The 23453-nt window shown below is 44.1% G+C and overlaps 1 protein-coding gene across 1 annotated transcript; it reads right to left on the reverse strand.

The window, feature by feature from the left end:
* Positions 1–269: 269 nt before the first annotated feature.
* LOC120055388 (endothelin receptor type B-like) lies at positions 270–10748 on the reverse strand. Its single transcript, XM_039003252.1, has 12 exons — positions 10710–10748; positions 10213–10347; positions 9934–10059; positions 9540–9660; positions 9249–9272; positions 5097–5326; positions 3624–3736; positions 3316–3520; positions 1487–1636; positions 1030–1163; positions 793–901; positions 270–647 (listed from the first exon to the last, which is right to left on the reverse strand). Exons 1-12 carry the CDS (start codon positions 10746–10748, stop codon positions 513–515), a joined length of 1521 nt encoding a protein of 506 aa, XP_038859180.1. The 3' UTR covers positions 270–512.
* Positions 10749–23453: the final 12705 nt, after the last annotated feature.

Consider the following 23453-nt stretch of genomic DNA (forward strand, 5'->3'; position numbering starts at 1 on the left):
TCAAATCAGGCATTTGCACTATGACGCCTCATTGGGTTTGGCTTATGTCATGTATCTTATGAACATTCATATAGAGGTTCTAATCAGGAACAGCCACACCCAGCAATGTCATTTCTCTACAATATGATCACCCTATGTTGTGCCATTCATTATCAATAATACTGATATTTGATTGTCTAAACTTCTATCCACTCCTCCTTCCCCCAATTATCCTCTTTTCCATCAACCCTCTCCCAGCTACACATCCCAGACCATTCACTTTCATAGGCAACACTCAAAGTGTACTTGAGTACTTCACCCTCCAGTCAGAGGAGACTTTACTGAATTAGGGCACTTATTTTCTCCAAGTGGTTTAAAACTACATCAACTATACCTGAATAAGGGCACTTCATATAACCTTGTCATAATGGTTTAAGTCAGAATCAGGTTATATGACTGATCTTCAATTAGTCCTTTAAGGTAGATCATAGGTTACTTCGTTGAGTACTTCTCTGCACTGCGCAGGGCCCCTCTCATGCTGAAGTGTACTTGTTAGTAGCGCGTGAGTTGCTCTGGTCAGAGGCCCGGTCTGAGACTTTGAGCTTCATACAGGACTGTTTCTCATCCATCAACATCTCAGCTGGCAGACACCAGCAACACAGACATGACTAGAGCGAGAGAAAGAGAGAGAGAGAGAGAGAGAGAGAGGACATTAGTTATTTGGACATTTAACACCATTTGGCACGCTGTTAGATGCAGTATGTGTATGTGCCCGTGCGTGGGTGGGTGGGTGGGTGCACACATATGTCTTACCCTGAAGCAGATCTTGAAACGCTTGCTGACCATGTAGAGAGCGATGGGGTTGATGCAGGAGTTAAGAGACGCCATGTTGATCCCGATGTAGTCCAGAACCAAGAAGAAACTGGAGAAACACACCGTCCTATTTCATCTCTCTCCTTTTTACAATATTACGGTCAATGTAGCGAGGGTGGGGCACATAGACATCTTAAGGAAAACAGTTTGAAGTGTGTGAGAGTATGTGGTCCTCACCTGAGCAGTTCACAGCGGTTAGGGTCTTTCTCATCATAGATGGTGAGCTTGAGGATGCGGCTGAGATGGAGAGGCAACCAGCAGAGGGCAAACACCAACACCAGGCAGAACACTGTCTTAGCCACCTCACGCCTCTACACACACAGAGACAGGGAGAGGAATCAACCAACCAATCAATCTAGCTACAGTGCCCTTCATAAATATAGGGACATTACAATATATTTTTTTAAGCTTTATTTAACTAGGCAAGTCAGTTAAGAACAAATTGTTATTTACAATGATGGCCTAGGAACAGTGGGTTAACTGCTTGTTCAGGGGCAGAAGGACAGATGTTTACCTTGTCAGGTCGGGGATTTGATCTAGCAACCTTTCGGTTACTGGCCCAACACTCTAACCACTAGGCTACCTGCCAACCCTAAATATTAAAGATGAAATAAAGGCTGGAGAGAGAGGTTACCTGTTTGAGATGGTCACTCAGGGCGATCTGGACTCCGTTCTTCTTCCTCAGCATCTCACAAGTCATCAGGGTGTAGAAGACGGCGGTAACGGCCAGAGGCAGGCAGAAATACACACTGAACAGCCACCAGTCCTTAGCTGACTTATAGAACTGGAAGGACACAAAGACAATACACATACATATAGGACACACCACATAATGCACCAACTCATTGACCTTGTGGTTAAAGTGTCCACCCTGAGATTTGAAGGTTGGGAGTTCGATCCCCGGCCGAGTTGTACCAAAGACTGTAAAAATGGGACCCGACGCGTCTCTGATTGGGGGTAACGCCCTGCGATAGACTAGCGTACTGTCCAGGGGGTTTACTTGTACATCAAGCTGCCTCACGCTACAGAAACAGGAGATAGACTAGCGTCCTGTCCAGGGGGTGTACTTGTACATCAAGCTGCCTCACGCTACAGAAACAGGAGATAGACTAGCGTCCTGTCCAGGGGGCGTACTTGTACATCAAGCTGCCTCACGCTACAGAAACAGGAGATAGACTAGCGTCCTGTCCAGGGGGTGTACTTGTACATCAAGCTGCCTCACGCTACAGAAACAGGAGATAGACTAGCGTCCTGTCCAGGGGGTGTATTTGTACATCAAGCTGCCTCACACTACAGAAACAGGAGATAGACTAGCGTCCTGTCCAGGGGGTGTATTTGTACATCAAGCTGCCTCACACTACAGAAACAGGAGATAGACTAGCGTCCTGTCCAGGGGGTGTATTTGTACATCAAGCTGCCTCACGCTACAGAAACAGGAGATAGACTAGCGTCCTGTCCAGGGGGTGTACTTGTACATCAAGCTGCCTCACGCTACAGAAACAGGAGATAGACTAGCGTCCTGTCCAGGGGGTGTACTTGTACATCAAGCTGCGTCACGCTACAGAAACAGGAGATAGGCTCCTGCTCCTATGAGCCATTCCAGCTCGCATACACCAAGGCTCACGCAAGGATACATACACCAGATAAATGGACACTCCGTTTAAAGGGATACTCCGGGATTTTGGCATTGAGAAATGCCAAAATCATTGGAAATGAGTTAGCAATTGCGCTAGCGCTACTTAGCAACTTCCTTCAAACTGCATGCAGAGACATAAAAATAGTATCCACGAGTTCATCTGACTCTGAGGAAGTAGATAAAGGGCCTCATTGGCAAAATCCCGAAGTATCTCTTTAAGTGTATTGCAATTCACAATGCAAAAAACCCATCAGAAAGATCCACAGACAGTAGAGGAAATATGACTCTGACTGGTCCTATTGCCTTGGGAGTTAGTTGGGAGCCAAACCCTAATGCTGAAGTATGAGGGAGTGAAGAAGAATGAGGAGAAGTAACCTCAAGCAGACCTCAAGGGTCTCTCTAACTCAGAGTTCAGTCTTGGTAAAACGTCAACTAGCACTCCATCTAAAACCTCTCTGGGACGACAACTACACAAGTTCAAGCTATCATCTATCGGTCACTCTGTGACACACACACCGCACAAAACACACCACACACACAGATGTACTCGAACCTGTGAAAACACACAAACACACTAAAACTACCTTATCCAGACAAACAGGGGCCTCATAAATTATATGATTTATCTTTTCCAGAGTGACCACTAGGGGAGAGTCAGCACACAGCTGCAGCTTTCCCACATCAGACCCCAGCCAGGGACACTCCATATAGTCTAGTGTGTGTGTGTGTGTGTGTGTGTGTGTGTGTGTGTGTGTGTGTGTGTGTGTGTGTGTGTGTGTGTGTGTGTGTGTGTGTGTGTGTGTGTGTGTGTGTGTGTGTGTACATACCCTCATAAAGTCTGAATTCTGCATGGGGTGTAGCAGACAGATGCGGAGGTGCTCTCCTTTGTAGTCCATGGCGATCATGTCGAAGGCTATAGCTTCAGGGACAGCCAGCAGGATGGACAGCAGCCAGATGAATGCGATCTCTATAGCCGTCCACTTGGGAACACCGATCCCCTTGATACGGTTCCACGACGCTACTGCTCGGTACCTGGAAGAGGATGAGACGGGGAGGAACATTATGGGGATATCCTCTGTGTGTGTGTGTGTGTGTGTGTGTGTGTGTGTGTGTGTGTGTGTGTGTGTGTGTGTACCTGTCGATGCTCAGAGCACACAGGCTCAGCACAGTAATGCCCACTGAAGCTTTCTGGACAAAAGGCACCAGTTTACACAGAGCCACACCAAATGGCCAGTCCTCCGCTAGGAGCTAGGGGAAGAGGGATAAAGAGTTCAGGGTTACTCACACAGGAATGATCGGAGTTTGGAGGAACGTGATTAAAATGCTATCGTGTCATTTCTACTTGGTATATACTAGGTAAGTAGGATAGCATAACCCGGAATTTCACTCTATACACATTTGAACTAATCTACTTAATGATATGGACTAAAAGAACACCCATGGCAAATGATAAGCAGTCATGAGTAAAATATGAGAATCTATATAGGCTGAACCCTGGCTAACCTGTATTGGGGTTTATGGTTTTCATGCCTGCTTATGAGGCCTATTGGAATCACATGTGGAGGTAAACACCAAACTGACCATAGATCAGCATGTGGAGGCAATCTCACCCTACTGTATTGGAATCACATGTGGAGGTAAACACCAAACTGACCATAGATCAGCATGTGGAGGCAATCTCACCCTACTGTATTGGAATCACATGTGGAGGTAAACACCAAACTGACCATAGATCAGCATGTGGAGGCAATCTCACCCTACTGTATTGGAATCACATGTGGAGGTAAACACCAAACTGACCATAGATCAGCATGTGGAGGCAATCTCACCCTACTGTATTGGAATCACATGTGGAGGTAAACACCAAACTGACCATAGATCAGCATGTGGAGGCAATCTCACCCTACTGTATTGGAATCACATGTGGAGGTAAACACCAAACTGACCATAGATCAGCATGTGGAGGCAATCTCACCCTACTGTATTGGAATCACATGTGGTCTGATCTCCATAGAACACAGGTAGATTCTTCTGGTATGCAGTTAATCATTTAAACATGTTTGGCTTCCCATAACGCCAATATCTATAATACTCTCTCTCTCTGTTTTCCTGTCTGTATGTGTATCTCTCTCTCTCACACACGTTCTCTCTCTCTCACACACACACACACACACACACACACACACACACACACACACACACACACACACACACACACACACACACCTCTAATAGTCCAAATATACAGAATATTCAAGCATAACAGAGAGAGAAAGTCATGTGGAATGTGTTATGGCTCAGACAAAGGAAAACGTGCTGCAGAGACGGTGCTACTGTAATACAATGTGGTCTGAGAAGAAAGTATTTGGCTTGCAGACCAGTGTCTGAGCTTGATATGATTCTGGCCTGCCTGGAGGGATTTTTTTTTAAATATCAAAACAAGCTTACTGGGGACAGAGAACATATTTTTGGCCCAGTATTCCAGTACAGCCTGTTTCTCAGCTTGTAAACTACCCCTTAACTACCTCTGTGTGTGCGCTCGCGCAAGCGTGTTGCGTAGCCTACATGTATGCCGAGCCTATGTTGGTGTGTGTTTGATTGTTCTCACCTTGTACACGTTAATGGGAATATCAATCACTATGTGCAGCAGGTCTCCCAGCGCCAGGCTGCCTATGAGAATATTGGGCCCGTTGCGCATGCACTTGTTCCGGTAAATGATTCTGAGGAGCGTGGAGTTCCCGATAATACCGACAACAAACACGAGACATGATACTACCGTGTTGATGTACTTAAATGTGTCTCTGATCTCGGTGGGTCCCGAGCACATCGGTGGTAAAGGTCGCATACGCCGAGCAGTGGAGACATTGGCGTTGAACCTGTCCTCTCTACCAGAGATTACTGGTTTCTGGGTGGCGGACGGATGGACGTCTGGGCGCGCGTCTTGCGAAACCGGTGTTCGGGTGGCTTGTCCGGTAACCACGAGGAGATGTCCCGCCAGGAGAACCAGTGGGAAACAGATGAACAAGGTCTTCGCCATAATCGACAGGAGTCCTGTCTGCTCATAAACACATGAAAACTTTAGGCTACAACATTTATAACGGACACTTTTTCCAATAGCCCATCAGTTAGAAAACCTGATAGCTTAAAATATCCCCCCATGTGCAGCTAAATTCAATGTAAAGAGGCATGAGCAGGTGAATGTCAGTAAAACCCTTTTCTTACCTGCAAGGTGTAAATAAGATTCTCTAAGGATCCTTTGAGTAACACGTCAGAAAATGTTTGTTTTGATAGGCCTTCTCTCCCAGTTGAGAATTAAACGTTTGAAAACAACTTCCCCAACTGTCATAGATTGGCATTAAGTGGTTCCATAAAAAAAACAGAAGAGTGGGTCTATTATTCCAACTATGTCATGGGTATCTTGTCCAAACTGTCCTCATCACTTCTCTTCTCACGTCCGCATGAATACTGATCTTTGTCTGGTAAATGCTGGTTTATGTGTGCTCTGTGACTTTTTTTAATCAAGTTTAATTGGTCAAATAGCTCCAAAAAGTTAAAAATGAATCAAAATGTCCTTGGTCGGTGCTCCGGTTTGACTGAACAGCATTCTGTCCTTCTCTGGTCACGTTACCCTACTGGTTCCGCACGCTGACGGTGGTCTAACTTGAAATCCTCGAGCACTGTTATCGGTTACAGAGGTTACTGCCTCTGCTCGACCCCTCCCTTCTTCTGGGAGAGAGAGGGTGACAGAGAGCGAGAATGAATGAACAATGCAGTGAATATAATTGATTGTAAGCCAGCGGGATAGCTGATTAAAAGTTAATTATTGTTCAATAACGTGAGGGGGAGTAGAGAAGGGTGTTATGTTTATGACCGTGCAACATTGTACGCTATGACTGGGCTGTGTCTTGTCACCTTGGGACAGGAGTCAGGATCAGAGCGCTATAGACTTCAGACATTTTTTCAGGAATTCTTTCATCCAAGTGAACTGGATTTACCTGATTAGCGAGTTGTGGAGTTAAAAATCATGTATTGTTCGGCTTAACCATTGTTTGGGAGATAATAATCTATACAATTCTGTCGGATCTATATTCTATCCACACCTGCGGCTGTTTTCTAAGGACTGAATTGCTGGCTGCCAGAATACCGTTAGTACCAGTGATTGATCACCGTCCCAGAGGTAGAGGGAGAGGGAGGGATGGAGGGAGAGAGAGGGAGAGCATGGCATGGATCCTGATCGTGGAAATTACTTCGAAGTAGTCTCCTGAGACCTCTTTTATAACCGTTGCTACATTTAATTGTGCCATTTCTGAAAAGACTACGCACGCACAGAAATATTGAGACGTATAATCGTGGCGCACGCCATACATACGCATGTTTCCCGTTATAAATCAGACCTGTTGTGAAATTGCTCTCCTGAAAAACGCCCGTCATTCACCTTATATGGTGACAATAACGCCCTTATTTTCTGTATTGGCCCTACTTAGAAGTATTGGAATTAGGCCAAGACAGTATCTAAGGAAATAGCAATGCATGGCGAACTTGGTCAAATGTCTTTGGAGGGGTTGGCAGAATGTTTTCTTTTGTAGTGACATTTGCTGTATCTGACCGTGTCTGAAAGACAAAAACAATTGCACATTGTTGTGGACCTGTAAACAGATCGTTGGAATGTAATCATGTTTTGCAATGACTTTTTCTGAACCTAATATGCTGCACTGCCTGTGAATTCTGTAACATTGTCTACTCGAAAAAAAAAACTAAAAGCTAGTAGGCCTAGGCTACTTAGAGTGGTAACCTACACACTTCAATGCAAAATACCAACTCTGTTCACCTGTTAAATTGTAGTGTGTTATAAACTGCTCTCCCCTTTCAGATGCAAACAATTAAAATTATAATAGGCTATCTAATAGGCACAGTGAAAAATGCACATGGTCAATTGTTGTATGGCTACACCATGGCCAGAAAAGGTGAGGAATTTAGTCTGCAATGGTTATGATATATGTAGTATGCATTAGGCCTATGTTGATAAATTAAATATTGTCTACTCGAGAAATTTGACATTACAGTATTCAGAGGTAGACCTAGCAGCCTACAAACATCATTGGGAAAGGTGAACCGACTGTTCTACCTTAAACTGCGCTTCAGATCGGATCAAATGGAGAAAAAATACTTATTCATAACGAAAAAAACTGGTGGCTAAATATAATAACAAGATGCAATAATTTGCTGTTAGTGAGAAGAGCGAAAATGGATGTATTTATCTTTGCATTAGAGACATCTACAGCGCTTCAGAAAGTATTCACATCCCTAGACTTTTCCCACATTTTGTGTTACAGTCTGAATTTAAAATGGATACAATTTAGAATTTTTTGCCTACACACAATACCACATAATGTCAACATGTTTACATATCTTGTCTTGTGTCAATAAGTATTCAACCCATTTGTTATGGCAAGCCTCAATAAGTTCATGAGTAAAAATGTGCTTAACAAGTCACATAATAAGTTGCATAGACTCACTGTGTGTAATAATAGTGTTTAACATGATTTTTGAATGACTACCTCATCTCTGTACCCATACATTCAATTATCTGTAAGGTCCCTCAGTTGAGTAGTGCATTTCAAACAGATTCTACCACAAAGACAAGGGAGGTTTTTCCAATGCCTTGCAAAGAAGGACACCTTATCACGGCTCAGGAAAAGACCTAGATGCAGACAGTTAAAATAATGGACGTTTATTATATAAACAGGGAGCATGCAGAAGTCTAACAGCAGAGGTGCTAAGAATCTTGGAGATGGGGAAAGGGCCGATAAAACGGGGGTAAAGTTTGCGGGACTCCACCCAGAGGGGCAGATCCCGAGTGGACAGCCATACCCTCTGCCTGAGACAAAACCAGGGAGCCGGGGTCCAGTGGCGGTCCGCTTGTCATCGATACCTGAAGATGGTCTTGAGAAGAGCCGACCGGGCTCTCTTCTGGTTATGGCGACAGCAGCGGACGAACATCTGGGCTGAGGGTATGTCGACCTTTTCCTCTTGCTCCGGGAAGAGCGGGGGCCGATATCCCAGGGAACACTCAAAAGGCTAGGGACCAGTGGCAGAGCAGGGGAGGGTGTTGCGGGCGTTCTCAACCCACACAAGTTGTTGGCTCCAGGTGGTGGGGTTGGCGGAGACAAGGCAGCGAAGAGTCGTCTCCAGGTTCTCATTGGCTCGCTCCGACTGGCTGTTAGACTGGGGGTGGAACCCGGAGAACAGGCTGGCCGACGACACAATGAGCGTGCAGAACACCTTCCAGAACCTGGACGAGAACTGAGGACCCCGGTCGGAGACCATGTCGACCGGGAGCCCATAGATCCGGAAGACGCGCTGCACCATGAGCTGGGCCGTCTCTATGGCAGAGGATAACTTGGGGAGAGGAATGAAATGGGTGGCTTTGGAAAACCGGTCCACTACTGTAAGGATGACAGTGTTGCCATCAGACGGGGGGAGACCAGTGACGAAGTCCAGGGATATGTGTAACCAGGGATTGTAAGGAAAAGGAAGTGGTTGAAGGAGGCCAGCCGGAGCTTGCCGAGGAGTCTTATTCTGCGCACAGATCGTGCAGGCGGTGACGAACGCAGAGACGTCAGGGACCATGGTAGGCATCCAAAAGCGTTGTCGCACAAAGGCCACGGTCCAACGGGAGCCCGAGTGGCCTGGAGGAGTGGGCCCACTCCAGGTCTGAGGGGTGGACAGCGTCAGGAACAAACATCTGATTATCTGCCCCACCCCCGGGGTTCGGCTGGGAACGCTGCGCCTCACGGACCTGATTCTCTATTCCCCAGCTGAGTGCCGTCGCCAGACACGAGGTGGGAAGGATGGTCTCGGGGTCTGAGGGTGTTTCACGCCGGGCTATAGCGGCGTGAAAGCACATCCGGCTTGACATTCTTGGATCCCAGGCAATAGGAGATGGTGAAAAGCAGGGCCCTCCTAGCTTGGTTGGAATTGAGAGGCTTGGCGGTGCGGAGATATTCCAGGTTGTTGTGATCTGTCCACACAATGAAAGGATGTTCCGCACCCTCCAACCAGTGCCTCCATTCCTCCAATGCGATCATTACCGCTAGAAGCTCACGATTCCCCACATCGTAATTCCTCTCTGTGGCGTTAAGACGATGGGAGAAGGCGGCGCAGGGATGCAGCTTGAGGTCCAGGGCAGAACGCTGGGACAGGACAGCCCCCACTCTGACATCCGAAGCGTCGACCTCCACCACAAACTGACGGGACGGGTCATGATGAACTAATATGGGAGCTGTGGTGAAGCACCTGGGGACCACGTGAACAGAACCTTGGGAGAGGTGAGTGCAGACAGGGGGAAGCCAGAGTGCTGTAACCCCGGATAAAGCGGAAAATCCCAGGAAGCGTTGCATCTTCACTCTAGACGTAGGTTGGGGCAAATCCACCACCGCTCTCACCTTTCTGGGATCCATCTGTACATTCCCCGCAGCGATGATGTAACCAAGGAAGGGGATGGTGGATCGATGGAATTTGCACTTTTCCGCTTTCACAAAAAGCTGGTTCTCCAGGAGGCGCTGGAGGACCTGTCAGACATGGAGCATGTGTTCTTGGGCTGAGCGGGAGAAAACGAGGATGTCATCGAGGTAGATGAAGACGAACCGGTTCAACATGTCGCAGAGAACATTAACCAGGGCCTGGACCACAGCTGGAGCATTGGTTAGACCAAATGGCATGACCTGATATTCGTAGTGACTGCTGGCCATGTTGAAGGCAGTCTTCCACTCATCCCCTTCCCGTATCCACACCAGATGGTAGGCGTTCCGCAGGTCCAACTTGGAGAAAACAGTGGCCCCCTGGAATGGCTCGAAGGCCTAGGCGATGAGTGGTAGCGGATAGCGGTTCTTAAGACCGTCATCATATATTGTTGCACAAGGTTACTACTAGGCTACTTTTGCCTACTTGCAATGCAATACTTCAACCACTAGAAACTGTGCATACACATGGTTTGCGGGAGGATAAGCACGTTCTCACGTCAAGTTCCGGTTTTATAAATTATTTTGCGTGAAAACTGGCGCACCCATGTTTTGGGGCATATTTTGTGGGTACACAATGTTTATAAATAAGTCCCCAGCTCATGATCTGCTCCCTCTCACCTCTCTGCAAGAGACGCACACATCTTCTAGTAAGTCCCACCACAGGGTGTGTTTTTGTGTGTGTTCAGAGAAAATCAGACATGTTCCTCTTCTCCCGTACCCTCCCCAGGCTTCACCATTCTACTTCTTATTTTCTATCACCCCTTATTAGAACAGATTGGAAGTTGGAGAATTCATAGGCAATATACTAGGGGCATGTAAGTATAGCGTTGGTTTATTTGTAATAATCTTTTAAAATAGACTTTTAGTTGACAACGTTTGCAGCCCTCTTGATTTTTGACTTTAAAGAAATGTCCCAGTTGGCAAAATGACTGATACCTCTGCGTTAGGTCAGAGAGTGTTGTGAGCATGTTGTCTGTAACAAGTGATGATTCTTCATCCGAGCGATATTAATACAGTCTCAACTAGGACCCCTCCTTGGCATCCAACAGAGAGCCTGATCTTTAACCCCAATAGCTCTAAGCCATGTCCTCAATCCTGCTGAGTAAAGTCTGGTGTGACCCAGCCACCTAGCCCAAGGCCACACACGCACACACTCAGGGCTCAATACAGGACAGCTTGATGCCCCTTGTTGAAAGGGAGCAGAAGAAGCATCACTTGTTTCACTCAACACCCTCCTTTGTCTTCAGAGAGTTTTCCTGTATATTGTTTGGTGCAGAAAGGGTAAAAATTAGTCTGAGTTACTGTAGGTTATGTTGAGGAAATAGGCAACAATCTCTCCCAGTCTCAATGCAGAATCAGACGTTTGTCAATAAAAGTCACATTTCTAAGGTTAAGTCAAGGCATTCATTCCGAATGGTTAAGGTAAGGGTTAATGTTTGGGATAGGGTTAAACATTTTTTTTTTAATGAGTGACCAGCATTGGGACTTAACACGTGACCCTTGGAGCCGAGCTTGTCTACTTGATGGTAATAGCACTCACCATGGCCCTTAGTGGCCGGTTTTGAAGTCATCTTCCAATGTCCTGCTTATTTGGACGGACGTGGAATTTCACAGGTGATCTTGAGCAACCTGGCTGAAATAGGAGAATATGTGACAACCCAATGAGCAAGGGGCCCTTTTTTATCAAGGTTCCGCCGCCCCCCATAGTGACGAATAACATTGTTTTGATGTGTCTACGTGCGTGGCTACGCTACGTAGCTATGCTGGCATGATCATATCTTGTGCACCAGCTTGATAATGGCTAACGTTAGCTAGCTAACTGATAGCCAGCTAAGCTACATACCTGAGAAGCTAGCTAACTGTTAGCCAGCTAAGCTACATACCTGAGAAGCTAGCTAACTGTTAGCCAGCTAAGCTACATACCTGAGAAGCTAGCTAACTGTTAGCCAGCTAAGCTACATAACTGAGAAGCTAGCTAACTGTTAGCCAGCTAAGCTACATAACTGAGAAGCTAGCTAACTGTTATGTATGATCCTTGAACAATGACAAACCAAATCGTATTCGTCACACGCGCCGAATACAACAAGTGTAGACCTTACCGTGAAATGCTTACTTACAAGCCCTTAACCAACAATGCAGAGTGAAAAAATAAAACAAGTCTACAAAAACAATCTATAAAAATACAGATAAACTAAAGTAACACAATAAAATAACAATAACGAGGCTATATACAGGGAGTACCGGTGCCGAGCCAATGTGAGCGGGTACAGGTTAGTTTAGGTAATTGAGGTAATATGTAATATGTAGGTAGGGGTAAAGCGACTATGCATAGATAACGGCGAGTAGCAGCAGCGTACAAAAGGGGGTCAATAAAATAGTCAGTGTAGCCATTTGATTGACTGTTTAGCAGTCTTATGGCTTGCGTGTAGAAGCTGTTAAGGAGCCTTTAGGACCTAGACTTGGCACTCCAGTATCGCTTGCAGTGCGGTAGCAAAGAGAACAGTCCATGATTTGGGTGGCTGGAGTCTTTGAACATGACACTGCCTGGTATAGAAGTCCTGCATGGCAGGAAGCTTGGCTCCAGTGATGTACTGGGCCATACGCACTACCCTCTGTAGCGCCTTGCAGTTGGATGCTGAGCAGTTACCATACCAACCGGTGATGCAACCAGTTAGGATTGTCTTGATGGTGCAGCTGTAGAACTTTTTGAGGATCTGGGGACCCATGCCAAATCTTTTCAGTCTCCTGAGGGGGAATAGGCGCTGTCGTGTTTTGGTGACCTGGCTTCCACGCTGTAAACAGGGTGAAGCGAACCCGTGCACATGCGCTGATACTGTGTGTAATTGTGTGAGAGGGAAGTCTTGCATCTCACTCATCTCAATATCTGTGGCGTTGTCCGTGGCAACGTAATTTCATTGAGTCTACATCTAACTACTTTTAATAACTAAATACTTCCGCTAGCAATACAACGGTGTGTAGTCATGCAAGGCATTCTATCAACATCCACTGCTTGGGTGGTGCATTGCATTATGGGTAGCATAGTCTATGTTATTAACACATAACACGCTAACTAGCCTGTTTTTCTAGCTAGCCATATACTTAGGTTGTTGTTTATATAATTTATTTAAACTGGCTAACTTGCTATCTAAAATTAAAATGTGTTAACAAGCTAGTTAAAGTCTATACAATATAAAACGTGGTCGTTGTATCTTTCTCGTTCATGTCAATATAGCCACGTAGAGAAACATACAGTAGCTATTAAAACAACCTCATTCGTCACTAAAGGGGTGAAGGAACCTTGTTAACAAAGTACCCCATCTGAAAAGGGTAGTCCGTGCTCATTGGGTTGTCACAAATACGCCCCAAAACTGTATGGAAATACATCTCAGGTATTGTACATCTCAAAAGCACCAATAGGGAGAGGGGTGGGGTCATGGGGACGTACTTTTTTATACTCTTGATAAACTTCAACCTGCATTTCACCAGTCTCAAATTAAATGCAACAGTTTGATGCAAAGAGGTGGGTTGACGCACATGCAGATCGAAAGAGAGAAGGGTGAATAGGGACATTGGAGAATGGAGAGAGAGAAAGCGAGAGAATGGAGAGAGAGAAAGATACATTAGATTAAGAGGGGGGGATTAAGAGGGGGCAGGGTTTAGGTATGGCCAGAGGGTTAGAGGGTAGATCAGTGGTATTCAAAGTCGGGGTGGGGGTCGCCAAAATGTAAGGAAAAATGTACTTTTTGGGGGAGGGGGGGACAAAAAATTAAGAGTACAGATTATTGTATGGGACAATATACATTTTTGAGAAAGATCATTTCAAAAATAACATTTTATTGCGTAAATGTGTTTATTGATTTCTTTTCATTTTGAAAATATATGAAAATGTAATGAATTGAAGGCTATTTGTTTATGTAAACATTTTAATTTACTGATTTAAGGTTGTGTCATTAGATTTGGGGTGGGTTAGTGAGAAATTCTTCGGGAAAAAAATGGGGTCTCCAGGAACTCTGGCTGAAAAAATGGCTTCCCCGCTGAACAAGTTTGAATACCACTGGGGTAGATCATAGCAAAAGAGGATCATGTGGATATGATGAATGTTAGGCGTGAACAACCTCCTTTTGTTCTGTATCACAGAAAAATTCGCCCCTGAAGTACTCTCCGCAGGTGCTGGAGTCTTTAGTCGTGAATTAATATGTAACTGTGAAACAGACCCAATCTTTATTCTCTTTCATAAATACCTGTGTTTGTGCGTGCGCATGTGTGTAAATGTGTGTGTAGTCCCCCTCAGGCCTCTCTCTGTGGTGTGACTGCTGTGATAGTCTTTTAGCACTGGGATCCAGCTGACTGCAACACAATACAACACTGTGACAGAGAAAGAGATAGAGACATTTTAAGTGTCCGTTAGAAAGCTGTTGACCAGATTGATGGACAGCCTGCATGTTGTAACTCCTGTCAGTAAGGGTGGTTAGTTAGTGGTAAACGCTTGGAGCTTGAAGCAGAAACCCTGGGGGTTTCCCAGGCAATGAGTGTGAATGGCTGTTGTGTGTGAGGATAGGACACCTTAAACAGAAGATATGGAACGATACATTTTCCTGTACTGAGCGTTTCCCAAACAGTGTGTGTGTGTGTTTGTCCATCCTCCAGTAACTCCTCGTGATCCTATCAATGGAATCTTCTGTATTCAAAGTTAAGAGACTCTGAGTGTCTATCCGTCTTCCTTACCCCCCTCCATTACCTCCCCTTCTCTCTATTTCCAATCTCCAGACTGACTCACTCTTTTATCTCCCGACCACCATCCTCTCTATATAATATTTCCCTTCTTTCTTTTTTCAAATCCCTCCTTTTTCTTTTCTTTCATTCTATCAGTCAGTCCCTCCCTCCTTTATTTCCCATCACACCTCTGAGATAAAACACCCCTATATATATATATATATATATATATACATACATACATACACACCCCTATTACAGGGGCTGAGTCACTGGCTTACTGGTGATCTTCCATGCCGTCCCTAGGAGGGGTGCGTCACTTGAGTGGGTTGAGTCACTGATGTGTTCTTCCTGTCTGGGTTGGCGCCCCCCCCCTTGGGTTGTGCCGTGACTGAGATCTTTGTGGGATGGTAAGTTGGTGGTTGAAGATATCCCTCTAGTGGTGTGGGGGCTGTGCTTTGGCAAAGTGGGTGGGGTTATATCCTGCCTGTGTGGCCCTCTCCGGGGGTATCATCGGATGGGGCCACAGTATCTCCTGAACCCTCCTGTCTCAGCCTCCAGTATTTATGCTGCAGTAGTTTGTGTCGGGGGGCTAGGGTCAGTCTGTTATATCTGGAGTATTTCTCCTGTCTTATCCGGTGTCCTGTGTGAATTTAAGTATGCTGTCTCTAATTCTTTCTTTCTCTCTTTCTTTCTTTCTTTCTCTCTCTCGGAGGACCTGAGCCCTAGGACCATGCCTCAGGACAACCTGGTATGATGACTCCTTGCTGTCCCCAGTCCACCTGGCCGTGCTGCTGCTCCAGTTTCAACTGTTCTGCCTGCGGCTATGGAACCCTGACCTGTTCACCGGACGTGCTACCTGTCCCAGACCTGCTGTTTTCAACTCTCTAGAGACAGCAGGAGCGGTAGAGATACTCTCAATGATCGGCTATGAAAAGCCAACTGACACTTACTCCTGAGGTGCTGACTTGTTGCACCCTCGACAACTACTGTGATTATTATTATTTGACCATGCTGGTCATTTATGAACATTTTGGCCATGTTCTGTTATAATCTCCACCCAGCACAGCCAGAAGAGGACTGGCCACCCCTCATAGCCTGGTTCCTCTCTAGGTTTCTTCCTAGGTTCTGGCCTTTCTAGGGAGTTTTTCCTAGCCACCATGCTTCTACACCTGCATTGCTTGCTGTTTGGGGTTTTAGGCTGGGTTTCTGTACAGCACTTTGAGATATCAGCTGATGTAAGAATGGCTTTATAAATACATTTGATATCATCTATAGTTCTAATCTCTCCTTCTACTGAGTTGAGTATTTAGTTGATGTGGGTACATTACATTCACACACACGCTATTCACTGAGCTCTTCGGTTAATACTTAGTCATCATAAAATGAATGCATTGAAGATCAAGGAGAAGAAAATTACCAATGAGATTATTCAGGTTTCTGTGTTAGTGTTTCTGTTGGAATAGGAACTCTAGAACAATGGATGTGGATGGATAATTCATGAAGTTGTTCACTGGCTCCTGTGGGACATACACATATGCACATACACAACGTAGGCCCAGTGTGTTTAAGGCACTGAAAGAACGTTCTAGTGAGTGTGGTTTATCTGTAAATTCAGAGAGACGTCTGCTGGTGTACAGCTGTCATTCAGCCGTCGTCGTGGTCACCTCTTCTTTATATAGTTGAGGTGGGCATTAGGATATGTGTTGTCATTTGTATGTGTTCTCAAAGTCCACTTCACCACAACAGCATGTGCCGATCTGTTCCCTGGATATGGTTGATAACAGCGGAACAGATTAACGCGGCAAACACTCAATCATAGACTGTATCAAACCAAACAACTCCAAAAGTAATTACTACACTCATCATCCTTCCAGTGCAATACTTAATGCATGACAAGTTCCACATGGTAAACTACTAGTGTGTGTGTGTGTGTGTGTGTCCTGCACTAATTATTGGGTGTGCATGAGTGTGACGGTTACAGTGCCCAAGGTAACTCTGCTATTCAAGGTCTATGATCATCTGAGACAGGGGCCTGTCTAGCAGACACACGGTGTCAGAGACTACATAACTGAACCAGGCCGGCTTTATACATACATGTACATTTACAGTGGAAACAGTTGAGAAAACAAATACACTTCTATGGTGGGACGGCTAACTTAAATTCTTCCATGAAAATTGACGAGGAACTGACGTGGTAAGTTGCATGTTAATTGATTATTGAACTTTCACCCTCACTAGAAAACGAGTAGATCTTCAAATCAGATAAAAGGTAACATGACCCTGACCCCACACACTGACCCTTCTATGGCTGCATCTTAACACTCCAAAGTGGACCACTATCCTTGTCCCCTCCTCTTTCATCAGCACTTATCTGAGAAGATGGGACGAGTGAAGGCAATAGGACAGAGGCCTATCAGGGGGCTTTGCTTTTCACCTGCTCTTCCTGCTATTTTACATCTGAGCAGAAGAGGGAACAGGGAGCCATCATGGCTGACATTTGCATTGTAACACATAGATGAGCTACATTTTCTCCCCGCTAAAAACCACTGAAGTTTCACAGGAGAAGGACTGTGTTTGTCATAATATTTTGGGGTTGGACACTTTAAATTTGCATAAATTCAGTTAACACACAACATTAAGACGAACCAACCAGCTGCAACACCAGATAATTAACATTACCACACACACACACACACTGAGTGGACAAAACATTAGGAACACCTGCTCTTTCCATGACAGACTGAGCAGGTGAATCCAGGTGAAAGCTAGGATCCCTTATTGATGTCATGTGTTAAATCCACTTCAATGGGTGAGGATGAAGGGGATGAGACAGGTTAAAGAAGGATTTTTAAGCCTTGAGACAATTGAAACATGGATTGTGTATGTGTGCCATTCAGAGGGTGAATGGGTAAGACAAAATACAAGTGTCTTTGAACAATGTATGGTAGTAGGTGCCAGGCGCACCAGTGAGCGTGTCAAGAACTGCAACGCTGCTGGGTTTTTCACGCTCAACAGTTTCCTGTGTGTATAAAGAATGGTCCACCACCCAAAGGACATCCAGCCAACTTGACAACTGTGGGAAGCATTGAAGTCAACATGGGCCAGTATCCCTGTGGAATGCTTTCGACACCTTGTAGAGTCCATGCCTGACAAAATGAGGCTGTTCTGAGGGCAAAACGGGGTGCAACTAAATATTAGGAAAGTGTTCACACACTCACACAGTGTGTTTCTGGTGAGTCCAGATGTATAAGTAATGACATTAGGAAGAAGCAGTGCAGCGGTCTGACTCTTGTTCTCCAACTTCACACTCTCGCTCTTCCACTATCTCCTCTTGACCCCTCCCCCCCATGCATTACCAATCTCTGTGCATTAAATCTTCATTCCTGCCCTAACCTACAAAACTAAACTATAGAGTTATGCCTCTTCCCTCCTCTCGGCTCTCTTTTATTTTGGCAGTAGAGACACAGATGAATGTGTTGTTTTGACAGTACTGTATACAGCCTGTGTCTGAGCGACAAGCGGCCATCTTGGAGAAGTTATGGAACCTAATATGGAGGACAGCGAAAGGCCACAGTGTCTGCTGCCGACTCTCGACCTCGGTCTCATTCTTACACATTGATACACAGATAACAGAAAACCGAGGGGCAGTGGGATAGGGGAGGATATGGAAATAAGAGAAAGGAGAGAAAAAGTGGGGAGCGCGAGAGAGATGGATACGCTGAATTTGGTTATTGAATTTGATACACTTTTTATAAAGTGTTCTATAAGAAACAGAGGGCAAATAGTTAAGTCGGCCCACTAATAATGAATTTGCCCTCTGGCTGTCTGATCTAACTCAAAGCCTTGCATCCCCTTGTCTCTTTCTCCAAGCTTTTATTTTTCACTGTGGTCATTTCACAGTATCCCTGGGGTCGTGTGTATTGGCCCTTTGTCCTGTCAAACACTGACCCATGCTATTACTGGAAGGCTAAATATAGAAACTCACATATTGAATACTTTATTAGGGTTCACAGTGGAGCAATACAATACTAAGGACCCAAATGATCAAAGGTCATACAGATGCCTGGACTTATGAACACACACACACACACACATTACTGTACACTGAATGCCTGAGGCAGAGGTTTCTGGGTCTTAATCGAAGCAGCCTTCCAAATATGGGTGTCTTACACACATTCAACACATACATGTTGTCTGCAGAATGTCTGCATTTGGCACCATGAAAGAACACACACACAGCAGATCGCCTGTTCTAATTGAGGTTTAACGACTCGTTAATGGCTGTATGGTAGGGGGGTCAGCTGGGTAAACTCTGAGGTCACATTGTATGAGACTGGGTCCCCATAACACAGTTAACACTGCTATTTACAGAACTAGGCTATTAGTTATCTAATGTGTGGGTGGATATGTACTGAGCTGTGTGTGAGCGTGTATGTGTTGAATGAATGACCACAGTGTTAAAAGCACTGTAACCAGCAGCTGCATTTAGAGCCCCAGTGACACTACAATGAGAGAGTCACATCTTTTGTTCAAAGGTATTTAAAGGGTCATTATTTTATGTCTAAAAAAAGGTTGCTAATGATTTCGTTTAGAGACTTATTCAGTGGGGACCAACCCCACACATAGGACACAGCTACAAAGCCAGAGCTCCATCTAGTGTTCCTTCTTATTAACTACACTGACCTCCTCAATCATCGACCAGACTATAGACATCAACTGTGTGATCTGAGCCATGGCACCAATGCAACCAACCCGGTATTGAACCCGGGTCATCCACGCTCTTTCAGACGTGGTTAGTCCACAAAGTGAAACAAATTACTTGGAACTGATGATGTGTGTTAGCGTTTTACAAGCTTATCCACATGATCCTCTGTCCCGTGTCCCATGCTCTACTACTTAAACGATGAAATGTAGGTCATGAATGCTGTTGATTTGGGGGCTTCGTGTTTGTTTGGCTCATGGGTGGCGGAGTGTAAGGTTTAGATCCTCTCTGGTGAAACCGTCAGATAAATTAACTAGCAGGCTGTTAGCGCACTTACGGATGGAACCCTCAAACATGAGGCACTTCCTCGAATACATCATGAAAGCATTGTGTGTGTGTGTATCAACGCTCTCAAAAACATCTAAATCAAATAACATTGAGGAATGAAACCCAAAAGCCCAGGATCTGTAAATATGCTAATTGACTGATTAGATTATAGGCTACAGGCCATGATTAAGCATTCCTAAATTAAGTTAACCTAAATGAGTCAATCTTTTGGCAACTGTTCTAGAGAACCGTATTTTTGTTGAATGTACTCATCGTGTTAATGTACTCAATGAATTATTCACAAAATGCAAGTATATCAGAGGCCATATGGCATAGTAAGGTATATTGAGAGATTAAGGGGAGGGGAGATTAAGAGTCACAAAACAGGGGCAGTAGTTTGGACTGAAACCTGTGCTCAGCGCCAGAGGCCCATAGGGCCTGGTTCCATTTCTGGCTAGAGTTCCTCACATCTCATCTCCCCCTGTTCTTCTCCCAAAGGGCTACATTCCAAACCAAACATTTTCTGCCTATCCTCTGCCCTCGACACCCCTGGTAGATCTGAATTCTGACAGATGCACTACAGAAGGTAACAATAGGCGATGATCCCATAATAGTGAATGGAGCTTCTACCATGTCTTTCTGTACTTATGATTTTTTTTTTAATTTTCTTGTATTTTTGAAAATATATTTAAGGGGTGGATCAGCTTAATATTGCGGAAAGAATGTTGCTTCCATCAATGTAATTGTCTGCACCATTTCCAATCCCCCATATCTTTTTTTTGGTAAATATATATATCATATACCTATATAGATACTTTTTAAAAGAATATACCTTTATTATTCCCCGCAAACCCTACCTCCCCCCTCCCCCAACTGGATTAAACAATAACACTTAGGCTTCTACCTTCAGTTTATACACATTTTACAATAGTTGTTTTGTTTATTTTTAGTCCTTCGTCTATTTCTGATGTTCATCCATTCTATTTGTAACTGTGCCATTTCACATTTCTGACCTATATACATTTTACAGAACCCGTATGTTTTACATTGTTATCTTGTTATTAGTCCCACCCTTCAGCTAGATTCAACCCCTCAACACCATCCATTTTAGATTTCTATTTGCCATATATTTTTCAACTGCGCTGTGATGCTTGACAAAAGTACTGAACCTTTCTATTCTCATAGTTTCTACAGATTGTAAATTAAGAATAAACATTTTTGCTATAATAATTATATTATTGATTGATTGACTATGGCTTTTCAAATGACCCAGTATTGCCATCTGCAGCGTTAGTTCTAAGTACATGTTGCAATTCTTCAGCCATTCCTGGACCTGTTACCAAAAACAAGCTACATATGGACAATACCAAAATAAATGATCTAATGACTCTGCCTCCTCACAGCAAAATCTGCAGAGCTGGGAAGATTGTATCCCCCACACACATATATAACATTCTATTGGTTGCAATAATTTTGTATAGTAATTTAGATGGAAAAATGTGAAGTTTTGAATCCGGCGTTGGTTTGCGTATCAATTCATAAACCATGGAATGGGTACATCGAAAATCTCTTCCCAACTATTTTGCAATTTATATGACACAGCTGTCAGTTTTTGGTCCTTAAATGAAGTTGGTATAGGTTCCTATTCATCACACTTTTCTTTAACCATTTATGGTCTTTAATGCAGGGCTGACAAAAGTAAGAAACTTGTTTCCCCTTCTACTTGCCTCTTCCATTTTTGTGGTAATGCTGCAATTAGTTGGTTGTAATTTTGGGTAGAGCAGACATTTCCATATGTCTGTGTTAGCTGCATGTATGACATAACTCCACCAGTCCTATTTATGATATCATTCACTAAAATTATACCTTAAAAAAAAAAATTTTTTTTTTTTTTTTTAATCAATTAGTATATTTGAGTTTAACCACAATATTTGTTGTATTATTTGTTCTGTCTTTTCAGGTGGATTAAACTGAAATTGCAACCAACTTTCTAAGACTTGTTAAAAAAAGAAGAGGGTATTTGAGATTATTTGAACTGCAACGCTGCTGGGTTTTTCACGCTCAACAGTTTCCTGTGTGTATCAAGAATGGTCCACCACCCAAAGGACATCCAGCCAACTTGACAACTGTGGGAAGCATTGGAGTCAACATGGGCCAGCATCCCTGTGGAATGCTTTCGACACCTTGTAGAGTCCATGCCTGACAAAATGAGGCTGTTCTGAGGGTAAAACAGGGTGCAACTAAATATATATATATATATACACACACACACACTTTAAAAATCCTGTTTCTTATTTTCCATAATTAGCTATTAATATTTGTAGTAATGTAGGCAATTTATGCAAATGATTTTTACCTCTCACTAGTCTCGCCATTACCAAAATTACATGATTGCAAGCAATTATATTATTGTCCTTTCATTATTGGGTGAGCAAATCAAGGAGACTTTGGAATGCAGCCCAGAACCTAATTCCTCTAACACATACAGATCCCTCCAACACAATAAGCCAACCCCTGTACCCCAGGAGCAAAAAGGGAATGAATACTACCCACAATGCACCATGGTGATTGGAACCACCCATGGCCATTGGCTCTTGGAGAAGCCCTGTGTGTGTGTGTGGTAAGCTTTGAGTTATGCATTTGGACTGTTCTTGGTTCTATTGCCTCCATATGTCAGATAGTTTGCTCCACTGTGAAATTACTGAAAACACCAGCATTTTTTTTTTTTAAAGAAGTAAAGCTTTGCATACCAAATGATAAGAGTAAAAATACACCATCATGGCTCAGATTCAGAAGTTAGAATAACAGCCATCTATACACGTCTAATGAGTCCATCCCATGGTCTCTGTCAATAAAATAACTAACGCATTCATACACACAGTCAGGGTTCATGGCAATCTCTCCCCAGCAGTCCCATCTCTTCAAACACTGGTGAGAAACTGGGATATTTATCCACTGAAATAAAGAACAATTAGATCAGAGACTTTGAATTATTCATGAATCATTGTGAGTGAGTGAGATGTTATTTTAAAACAAGGCGGTGATAGATTTAGGGTCCTGAGTGTAAAAATGTGTCTGCAATAGAGAGCTTATGCATAGACATGGTACACAGCGGCACCCTGTGGACAAATGTGTAACTGTCTAGTGGGACTTCCATGTAGGAAATTACAGGTATGACAAATCCATAGCTGATATGAAAGAATTGGACAGCAAGCAATATTGCCTTGATAGTCCAAGGACTCGATTCTATCCAGATCACAGACGTTCAGCGCGATTGAAATGTAAAGGCCATGTTCCCCTGGTCACGGAGAGTGCATTCAGTGAATGCTTCATATGTTGGTTCAAATCGTAAATTAACTTCCGATTTCAATCCCGCTATAGCACTGAACTTCTGCAAAACGGATTGAATCGAGCCATAAACTGAATATTCACCATATGATTTCACATGTTCCTAGAGACTAGGTGTCAATACAGGATTGGTCAATAGACTGGGACGGAGTCTATGCTCATTACATTCCTGGTCAGATCACAAGTTCCCGGTCGTTTTCATTAGCGCACCCAAGAAGCCAACATTTTTGGAATGGAAAAACAAGCGTTTCTTAACGTCAGGTAGTCCATCCCCATTTTGTCCCGTTTGCTTTCCTTTCATCCTAGTGAATAGACTGGGCATTACTCCCAGTTGAAGTAAAACATGAGA

The sequence above is a fragment of the Salvelinus namaycush genome, chromosome 11, assembly GCF_016432855.1.
Source record: "Salvelinus namaycush isolate Seneca chromosome 11, SaNama_1.0, whole genome shotgun sequence".
Classification (NCBI taxonomy): Eukaryota; Metazoa; Chordata; class Actinopteri; order Salmoniformes; family Salmonidae; genus Salvelinus; species Salvelinus namaycush.